We start from the raw sequence: 10,945 nt of genomic DNA, 5'->3' as shown, positions 1-10,945 counted from the left end.
ATGAGCTTTATGTTGTTGTTGTTGTTGGGTTTTTTGTTTGTTTGTTTGTTTTTCACATTACACTGTTAAGTTTCTCTCATTAGATTTCTCGTGTGTTTTAGACGGGGTTTTGGAGCCCAGGCTGCTCTCCAACTCTCTATGTAGCCAAGGTTGTCCCAGGACCCCTGGTCCTCTTGCCTCCTCCACCTTCTGAGTGCTAGGATTACAGGTTTGAGGCACCACGCCCGGCTTCATATTTCTCTTTCCTTTCTTTCTTTAATCCTTGAATTTTCTGGTTCTCACTACAAGGTGGGCGCTCAGTACATTTAACTAATTAAATGTGACGGGGCTCTAAGACCTAAATTCAGAGTTATTCTTACAACGGCGTGCCATCTGCTGGTTCCCTGGTGTATCAGACACTCAGCTTTGGGGCAGTTACCCCACGACCTCCCTTTTGCTCTGCAGGTGCATTTCTTTCATCCTACCCGTTGCAAATGTTTATTTCCACCAATCCCCTTTCACCGTCTGGGCAGTCTTAAAACCTGGCACAATGGAGTTTGCTTTTCGGAGCTCCCGAGTGACCAGAGCAACATAACTGGGCATGCTCGGTAGGGAAGAGCTGTTTTGGAACACAAACGCAGCAAGTCTTGAAGGAAGATTTTTTTTTCAAGGCTGCTGGTTTCAGGATTGGATACAGCTTCCTCCCAGCATTTTATCAGGATGTTACAGCTCCTCCCACTCCCCCCCCCCCCCCCCCCGACCACCACGCTTTCTCCTTTTATCTCTGTGCCCAATTTTGGAGCCAGCCCCTCCTTGGATGCCCCGGCCAATCAAGAAACCACACATTGTTGCCTAAGAGACCCCGGATGCCAGCGACAGGATTTATAGATGGTGATTGGACTGCTGGAAGCAGTTAGGTGGGGGCTGGAAGGAGCCAAAGAAAGCTGCCCTAGTGCAACGATGGCAACCCCAGAGCCAGAGGCTTGAAAAGGAGGCCAGCTGCTGAGGTGAGGACAGTGGGTAGGACAGAAAAAAGATGGAGATTCTCCCTAGCCTTCCACAAGCTTGCCGGAGGTGTGAGGGGGAGGGGGGCGGGGGAGGGGTGTGCGTGTGGGTGTTCCTGGGGATTGCAGTCCGCTGCAGTATTAGTGGTTTCTTCACACCTATAAAATTAACAACCAACAATTACGTGCAGGTCAAGTATTAGCTTTTAAAACCACGCATTGTGCCAGGCGTGGTGGCGCACGCCTTTAATCCCAGCCCTCGGGAGGCAGAGGCAGGCGGATCTCTGTGAAGTTCGAGGCCAGCCTGGGCTACAAAGCGAGTTTAGGACAACGAGGGCTACACAGAGAGAAACCTTGTCTCGAAGAACAAAAAAAAAAAAAAACAAAAACCAAAAAAAAAAAAAACAACCAAAAAAACATGCTTTGCAGTGCTTACTTAGTTTTTAGCTGGTTGAATATAGGTGAATTCGTATTTAAATCTACCCTTCCTCTATTTCTGATACTATGCTAGATTCCCCTTGTCTGGTGATATTACAGTGTGTGTTAGCAGAGAAACTCAAACTTAGTCTCCGCTGTAACGTCCAAATAAAACCCCGACCACCCTGAGTATTTCCTCTGCGCCAGACTCACTACGTTCTGCGTTTCAGCATGCAACCCGACACGGTTTACCCCTCAGACCGCCCTTCCCCCTGCTCCCCTGCTCCCCCATGACGTTTCTTTCTTCCATCGAGTAACAAACATTTACTGAGCATCTATTACTTACGGCTGTGATTGGAATTGAGCTAAGCAGTGTCAGAACAGCCCGAGAGCATCAGGGTTTCATCCTTAGAGAGATCGGGCTGTCAGTGGATCTGGACAGAGTGCAAGGAAAAGGCGGGACCAGCCTGAAATAGTTGACCCAGACCTCATGTCGAAGAATTGGACTCTACGGTCATTAGTGAGATTCCAAAGTGTATTGAGTAGAAAAATGACTTCACTGAGTGGTCCTTTTAAAACAGGCAAACAAATAAACAAATAAAACAGGCCCTGGGATGGAGAGGCAGGTGGACCTTTATTGGTTTAAGGCCAGCCTGGTCCGCTAGCAATTTCCAGGCCAACTAGGGATATGAGGCAGAACTTAGTCTCAAAACAAAAACAAAATCAAGACAAAAAAAACACAGCAAATCTTAAGGCTGCGGCTATAGTTCCGTTGGTAGAATGCTTATTTAGAGTGCATGAAGCCCGGGATCCAGGACTTTAGCAATCAGGTGTGTGGTGAACACTTGTAAGCCAGAACTTGGGAGGTGGAGGATCCGAAGTTTAAGGTCATCCTTGGCTGCACAAGTAGGTGTGAGGCCTGCCTGGAAAAGATCCTTAGTAAAATTATTGTGTAATGGTGATGGTGTGAACAGTGGCTCGGAAGATTTAGAAGGCCAGACCGGAAGTGTGTGGCCACTGGGACGCCTGCTTGGTTATTGAACATGAGCCTGGAACCGTATGTAGGCGATGAGGGCCCCGGGCCTTCTTTCTATAGTTTTACCCCAAGGATCATAAAACATAATGACAGGCAGTCATTTAAGAGGAAAAGAAGTCTCGAAAGTACCCACAACTTGTATCTGTGGAAGAGGGTGAGACCATCTGTTTTGTCTTGTCAGACAGGGTGCACTTGTTTCTTGTGTCATGTGAAAGCTTCTGTGTTTGAATAGTAGCCAGTGGTCTATTCTGTGAACTTGTGTATGCACACAAACTATGTACACTGTTCATCATCTGGGACCGAGGAAGGAGGAAAAAATTGAAAAGGGGTAATCACCAAAGACAGGCAAGACATCGCCACTGGCATGCTTCTGCACGGCTGTCACCAAGAAGCTGTGCCTCCTGGCCAAGCCCGCCTCCCTGGAACCACAGCTGCTTTGAAGAAAGCCTAATCCAAAGTGGTTTTCAGACCTGAGGAACCAGGAGGAGGAAAACAGCCTGTGCAGAGAGCCTTAGGGTGCCTTTGAGAAAAGCTACTTTATCTATCTTCAGAAATGGTACCTAGAATACATCAAATGGCTTTCCACGCACACACTGGGAGGCAAGGCAGCTTCTCGGCTTAATGCAGAGATGTTTTAACCTGGGGGAAGCGGAATTTTAGCTCCCTGTGTATTTTTCTGGGAAGAGGTTCATAGCTTTTATCCCAGAGGCTTTATGACTCTCAAAGATTTTTAAAATAGCTACCCTCTTAAAAGAAGGAGGAGGAGGAGGAGGAGGGCTGGTCATGGGGACAAACTCCAGTAATCCCAGCACTGGGAAGATTGAGGAGGGGGCACCTTAAGTTTGAGGGCAGCCTGGACTACATAGTAAGTCCCTGTCCCAAAATAAAAAAACAACAAGCAGTATATGGCTTTCACCTGGACAGATGTGATCTTGGTAGCGGTGCTTTGTTTCTGTGGTTTTCCTGCTCACCTGTGCCTGTATCTCTGGCTGCTAGTTAATGATGCTGCAACGACATCATTTCCTGTGCCTTTTATAACCTAGATGAAAATGTAGTGACTTAGATAATTAAACATTAGGAGCTGAGGAGAGCTCAAAGGCTGATCCAAACCCCTTCATACTAGGACTATGGTGGCAGGACGAAACCGTGGGAAGGTGTTGACTGTTGGACATTGGTCAACATTGTTCATGTGTACAGTTGTGTCAGCCACGGTTCTGTTTGTGTGTGCAAATCCATCTTCAGAGAGTAGGGAGGGTAGAAACACTGAGGGCAGGTACTGACACTACTGTCCGGTATAAAATAATTCCATCATGCCCCCTGCAATAGGACAAGTCTGGGGCACTCTGTAACTGGAAAGTTCTAAGAAAGACTGACAGAGGTTTAGTTACTCAGGCCACCAACCCACCAGCCACCTTGTCAACGCTTTTTCCTCTCTCATCTTCCAAGCATTGTTTTAGAGGTACACATACATAGGAAAACAAAACAAAACCCTACAAAGTAGAGCCGGAGAGATGGCTCAGAAGTCAGAGGGCTCGTTGTTCTTGTAGAGGACCCAGGTTCAATTCCCAGCATCCACATGATAGTTCACAAGCATCTATGACCCCAGCTCCAGAGGATCTGATGCCCCTTTCTGACCTCCTCAGGCACCAGGCGTGCATGTGCTGCACATACATACATGCAGGCAAACCACGCACACACAGAAATAAAGTAAATGAACCTAAGAAAAAAAATTTAAAAAGAAATAGAACTAATATTTAAAACACTGCACAAGGGAGCCGGGCATGGTGGCGCACGCCTTTAATCCCAGCACTTTGGGAGGCAGAGGCAGGCGGATCTCTGTGAGTTCGAGGCCAGCCTGGTCTATAAAGTGAGTCCATGACAGCCAAAACTACACAGAGAAACCCTGTCTCAGAAAAACAAGCAAACAAACAAAACTAAAACAAACAAACAAAAAGTTGCACAAGGTTAAAAAAAATGTTGAGAAACTAGAAACAGCATCTAGCTAGCAAATGCAGAAGAGGAAATGGGCATGAAGAGCAGGGACAGCACTGCAATCTGCTCAGGTGACTGATGCCACCCTCAGTGACCACCCCATGCAGAAAAAGATAAGCCAAGTCCAGCTGTTAACTTGATCCAACCACCCACCACCTGTTGCCAAGAGAGAGACTACTGACGGCCCCTAGTGAAGGCAGAAACTAGCAACTGGACACCTCTAAAACCAACCAGCCAACCAGCAGACTCCACACCAGTGAAGGAAATAGTTCTTCATGGAAATTAAACTGCTTTTTATTAAAAACAGGCAGACTGTATACCAGATAACCCAAACCAACAGATAAACACATCTGTCCTCCAAAGCCATAGCCTTGACCACTACACATCTGCACCTTGGTATGTCTTAGGTTGAAAGTCTTCCATGCTGAGACTAGAGAAGGAGAGTTAATGGCACAGAGACAAGAACTGGGTGTTTGTTTTGAGACAGGATCTTACTGTGTGGCTGGCCTGGAAATCTCTATGAAGACCGATATGGCCTTAAATTCAAAGAGATTCACCATTGGAGAGATGGCTCAGAGGTTAAGAGCACCTTGCCTAGCTGCTCTTCCAGAGGTCCTGACTTCAATTCCCAGAAGTCACATGGTGGCTTCTAACCATCTATAATGAGATGTGATACACTCTTCTGGCACACATACAGAACCCTGGGTGTGTAAAACATCAAAGAAATTCACCTACCTCTGCCTCCTAAATGTTAGGGTGAAGGGTGTTATGTTGCACTGTGACTCTAAATCTAAATCTGAGGCTTATTTAAAAACAACAACAACAACTTTATTTGGTTCTCAGAAGACTCAATGATTCATTTCCCCTGATAGGTGTAGTCTTTCTTATGGAAAAATACCAGGTCATTTCATGATGGCATTTGCACCTCCAAAAAGCATCGATGGCCCCAAAATGCAGACAAAGATGAGCACCTGGACACCCCTAAACCATCAGCTTCTGAACGACCAGGTGAGTGGTCAGAGGCACTTTATCATTTGGTTCCATGGGGGTGGGGGAGTAAAAATCTGATAGTCAGAATTCGAACAGGAATTGTTTAAGATGGCACAATCTATGAACAAAAGAGCAAACGAGAGGTTTATTTAAACAACAACAACTTTATCTGTGTCTTTGCTTTGGGCACAAGACTAAAACTAGATCAGAGGTCTGCCCAAGGGAAAAGTCATTACTCTTTCCTGCATTGTCTGTCCAAGGCGTCTTCTTTTTCCCAATCACTAGTTCTCCTTGGAGCCAACAGAATTTGGGGAAGGGAGGAAAGATGTCTTAGTGAGATTCACCCTCAAAAACAGTCCTCGAGTTTCTGGATGAAGTTGAGGGCACTTAGAGAATACATTGCAGGCCAGTACTCACGATACCGAACTTCTCCTGAGAAGGACGAAAATCACCTGGTAAAGGATTGCAGCAGGTGGCCGGGGTGTGAGAATGGCCGACCTCTGGGGTGTGTTATGTTCCTGCTTCTACAGGCTGCAGAGCTCTGATCAGTCCCTGGACATCAGGACCACACCTACCCGGCACGCAATGAAACACGATTAGTTTCACTGTGTAAAACTGACCTCACTATCTTCCTTCTCCACACCTGCCCTTCCTCCAGGAGAAAAGCCCCCGCTTTATACCATCATGGGGCCAGAAAAATCTCCCTTTTTTCCTCTGTCAGATGTAGGATTTGATTCTTTACCCCAAGTTACAGGCTAAGAGGTGAGCCGGCTGCTGATGGAACAAGAGACAGCACTATTTCATCACAGTAGAGGACACAAGGGTCTGGGCGGGGGCAAAGAACGTCTGCTGACAGCAGAGCTGTCGGGGTAAGCATTCTGCATCCAGCCTAGACACTAGCTCTCCTGGTCGACCTTGACCTGCCAAGTGATGCTGATCACCCAAATTGTTGTGTGCTCACGGTGGCTTTCCTGGCGGCTGAGGAGCAGTGAGCACAGGGCTCTGCTACTTTCTAGTCAGCCACAAGAAACACATACTTTTTCCTCTAGGCTGTCCTCCTGCAGTGTAAACAGGTCCATGTGGCAAGCGCTCAGGGTCCAGACTTCTGAGCATGCCCAGACTGTAGGATGAAGAAGCTTGTGGAGGAATAGCTTTCTCCACACGCTTGCCTCCTTGTCCCCTGTGCTCTCTGGGTCTCTGAGTCTTCTCTGGAGATCTGCTCAGCCCAGCTCCGTGTCCTCAGCTCACATCCTTACCACTACCGATTGTCAGGCATGGTACGGTAACTCCCTGGCTCTTGTCACTGCCTCTAACCCACTTGCCTATCCTCTGTTAGGGCTCCAGAAAGATCTTTGTGAAATACCGATCCTACTAGGTGAGGCTGAAAACGGGACCTCCTCCAAAGGGCAAATTCCAGCCCCCGCCCCCACACATCACATACATATCCTTGAGGTCCCTTCAGGCCTTGACCCCCAGCCGACCTCCCAGCTCCCACCCTTGCTGCTACTCCCTGGCACTTGAGGCCAGCCAGGTGAAGTCCACAGTGCCACAGTTCCTGCCCTCATCCCCTGTGAGTCAGCTTCAGTGTCCCCTCTGCGGCACCTCTACCCCTTCCTGCCTCCTTTGTGCCCTCGCTGCTGCTTTCAGGCTTTCCCAGTCAACTCTAGCCCATCAAGACAGCGGTGTTCCCCTTCTTGAACTTTCTTAGAATACACAGGTCTGGGTGTGCCTTCCAGGACACAAGTCCAGTTATCTCACTGTTCTTTTGTGTGCGTGTGTGTGTGTGTGTGTGTGTGTGTGTGTGTGTGTGTGTGTATGCATGCAAGTGTGTGGAGGCCAAAGGACAACCTCAGCTGCTATTCCTCTACTGTGCTCTACCCTGTTTTGTTTTTTTTTTTGAGACAGGGTCTCTCATAAGCTTGTTTCTCACCAAGCACGTGATGTGGACTTCCTAGTGAGCCGCATGGCATCAGCTTGTCTCTGCCTCTCCAGCATTAGGATGTTAAACAGCACCACACTTAGTGTTTGGTTTTGTTTGTTTGTTTGTTTAAGTGTGAGTTCTGGAGGATACGGTTGAGGTCCTTGTATTTGCAAGGCAAGTATTTTACTGACTGAGCCCTTTCTTAGACATTCATTGACTTTTATCACTGGGCCCTTCTAGCTCTTTCCTTGGCTGGAGTTGGTCCATGGTTCCTATAATCCTAACTGAATATTGATCCTTTTTGGCAGACTACATAGTCAAACCTGGCTCATCTTAGAACTAGAAACTTTCTCCTACTCTGACGTGAAACAGGAGTAAATGGTGTGTGTGTGTGTGTGTGTGTAAGAGATTGGAATCTTGAACAATAAAATAGGGAGAGGCTATAAAGGAAAAAGATACAGAAATGACATAAAAGGGGAGAGAGATGGAAGAGGCCTCAGGAACAAAAGGACAGGCAGAGGCAGATGGAGCCTGGCCTCACAGTGCCAAATGAACGTATGGAAATCTTTTCCTTTCAGCACAACAATTATTTATTGAGCACCTGTTGTGACGCTTGTAGCTCTCCAACAGTTTATATAACAGCTTATTCCTCCAACTTCAGTGTCAAATTTAGAAATCTGTTTTCTCATTGAATTGTGAAGGTTTTGCACATGTGTGAAAAAGTGACTTGAGTTGAAATACAAAGTTGTTAACTGTCTTGATTTTTCAAAAAATTTCCTAGAAAAGTCTAGATCAGTTTGGACATGTGAAGAAGAAAGTATCTTAAGTTAGGCATGGTGGCACACACCTTTAATCCCAAATCCCAGAGGCAGAGGCGGAAGGAGTAAAAGTGTCTGTGAGTTCAAGGCCAACCTGGTCTAGGTAGTGAGTTCCAGGCCAGGCAGGGCTGCAGAGCAAAACTCTCTGGAGCCTGGCGTGTGGCGCACACCTTTAATCTCAGGACTTGGAAGGCAGAGGCAGGTGGATCGCTGTGAGTTTGAGGCCAGCCTGGTCTACAAAGCAAGTTTAGGACAGCCAAGGCTACACAGAGAAACTGTCTCGAAAAACCAAAAGACCATAGTTCAATTCCTAACACCTACATGGGTTGGCTCACAATTTCCCATAACTCCAGCTCCAAGAAGATCTGGTACCTTTGGCTACTTGGGGTGCTAGCAGTCACGTGTGTATACCCACACATGAACATAATAAAAATAAAAAATAAATCTTTTAAAAAATACCTTAATAGTTCCCCAAGTACCCAGGTGCATGTTGTAGGTGGGGTAATAAAGAAAGGTCCTTTATTCATTAGCGGTGGTGTCCTTATTTAGCGGTGCTGGGGATTGGACACAGGGTGGTGCACATGTGAACCACGGGCTCTCCTACTGATGTACAGCCTCAGCCTTGAGAAGCAGATTTTGAAATGAACATATAAGACACTGACCCTAAAGAATGGGAGAGGAAGTGTGACAGCAATCCTTGGTTGTCAACTTGACTACATCTGTTAACTGAAACCCAATTAGATGGGAAGACCTGTGAGGGATTTTTTTTCTTAATTAAATAATTCGAAGTGGGAAGATCTCACTTTAATCTGTGCCATACCTTCTGGTGGCAGCCAAGAAAACATAAAAGACACGGAAAAAGGGAGCTTGCTCTCTGCCTACTTGCTCTTGCCAGCAAATCCATTCCTTCACTGGCATCAGAGCCTACTTGTTCAGGATTCTGGCATAAACTAAAGACCAGCCGAGATATCCAGCCTCACGGATTTAACAACTACTGGATTCTTGGACCTTCCGTTGGTAGGCAGCCATTGTTGGACTAGCTGGACCACAGCCTGTAAGCCATCTAAATACTGTGTATGTATGTAAGTTTTGCTCCTCTAACTAACACAGAAGGGAATGGTGTAAGTTTGGGGTCAAGCGTGAAGGTGAGCTGCAATGCAACCTCCATGACATCTCCACTGGCCCCATAGGGTACCAGCTGTTACAGTTTCTCAGAGTCATCTCGCAACTCAGCCAGGAGGCCTGGCCTTTAGAGTTGACACTACCCTTCAGTGACCAGCTGCTCTCCCCTCCCAGGTCATGACCTTGGCCAAGGCAGCTCCTTTGAGCTTCTAGCTGTCAACCAGCTGCCTCCCCATGGGTACTAAATAAATCCCCAGTTCTGGAAAGGATCAATACAACACAGCAAACATGGCATGGTTTTATCTTTGTTCTTTAATGATCTTTGTCACATTTAACGATAATTTTTAAAGAAAATACTCATCGTTCATAACTCCAGTATTCGAAAGTATCATTCAGTTAGCGTCTTGTTTCAAATGAATTTAAAAATATGTATGCCATTGTGAATTCCTTTTTAAAAAATAATTATTTTTAATGTGTGTGTGTGTATAAGAGAGAGACAGAGAGAGAGAGAGAGAGACAGACAGACAGACAGACAGACAGACAGAACTCAAGTGTAAGTGCTCATGAGGCCCACAAAGCCAGAGGTGACCATCAGATTCCCTGGAGCTGGAGTTACAGACAGTTGTGCCCCACCCTACTTGAGTGCTGGGAACTGAACCCCAGATTTCCTGCAAGGGCAGCACATGGTCTGTCTAGCGCCCATCCCCTTTCTTTTGGGATAGGCTATCATGTAGGCCCAACTGGGCTTGAGGTCATTGTGCAGCCACAAATGACCTTGAACTTCCAACCCTCCGAGTCCAAGAGCTATAGGCATGTGGCTCGAAGCCCCATGTATGAGGAGCAGGGAGAGCATCACACAGGCTACCTAAGCAGTCCGCCAGCTGCTTTCCAGCTCTCCGTTTTGTTCTTTAATGTGTGTCTTTCCTCTGTTCTGTAGAATATGAAGTACGTAATTACCGACTCAGCCTAAAATAAGAGACTCCGGGTTTTAACTTCACAGCAGGTTTTCAGCAGAGACACTGAATTCAAATTTAGATAACTTAAAAAAAAAAAAAAGCACCATCAAGGTAGGCAAATGTGGCAGATTACAGAGTAATTTGGGCACTGAAGATTCCTAGGGGTGAATGTTGTAATGGTACCTATGTTGCCAGCCCATGTTGTAATTAGAAGGATCGCTTTCCCCCACACGCAAAGTTAACCATGAACAGGGACGGACGGGATAGTTGCCTTGATTCCAGCAATGATTTCTGTCTTGTATATGCAGCCCAAAACATCATGTTGCGTACCTTAAATATGTATAATTTAAAAACACCGAAAAGTGCACGTCCCCATTTCTTCGGTGCATGATTCGCACATGCACCCCAGTGCCTGTGAAAAGGGTGTTCTGGGAGACAGTACCTCTGTTGCCATCCGTCACTCATCATTTAGGATTTCCAAAATAGCTCCCTCCTCCACTGTGGTGATGTCACACGAGGAAATATGTAACTGCAGTGTCAACAGACTGAAATAACAACCAAGGGATTTTTGACTTAACAGCAGGCTGTGGGTAAACTGTGATATAAACAGATTGCAGCCGTCTGTGAGAGAAGAGCCACTTTAATATTGCCATTTCAAAGAGATAGTCTGTTTTCCAGATTCTTAAAAATGAAGGCCTTGATTGCACATC

At 46.4% G+C, this 10,945-nt stretch overlaps 1 protein-coding gene across 6 annotated transcripts in view; it reads left to right on the top strand.

Moving 5' to 3' along the window:
• Positions 1-532: 532 nt before the first annotated feature.
• FBXO16 (F-box protein 16) overlaps positions 533-10,945 on the top strand; it is a 71,350-nt gene continuing 60,937 nt past the window's right edge. For 2 of the 6 annotated variants that reach the window (XM_084767212.1, XM_084767211.1), the window contains exons 1-2: positions 596-986; positions 5,301-5,436. In XM_084767212.1, the coding sequence (XP_084623338.1) occupies positions 5,338-5,436 (99 nt within the window). In that variant the 5' untranslated portion in view covers positions 596-986; positions 5,301-5,337. Of the gene's footprint in view, positions 987-5,300; positions 5,437-10,945 lie in introns of all 6 variants that reach the window. The other 4 variants (XM_084767214.1, XM_084767215.1, XM_084767210.1 and 1 more) reach the window with 4 other exon arrangements.

The sequence above is a fragment of the Acomys minous genome, assembly GCF_964271855.1.
Source record: "Acomys minous genome assembly, chromosome: 18".
Taxonomy (NCBI): domain Eukaryota; kingdom Metazoa; phylum Chordata; class Mammalia; order Rodentia; family Muridae; genus Acomys; species Acomys minous.
The sequence above is the reverse complement of the archived record's forward strand: the minus strand, read 5'-3'. Positions and strand labels throughout refer to the sequence as shown.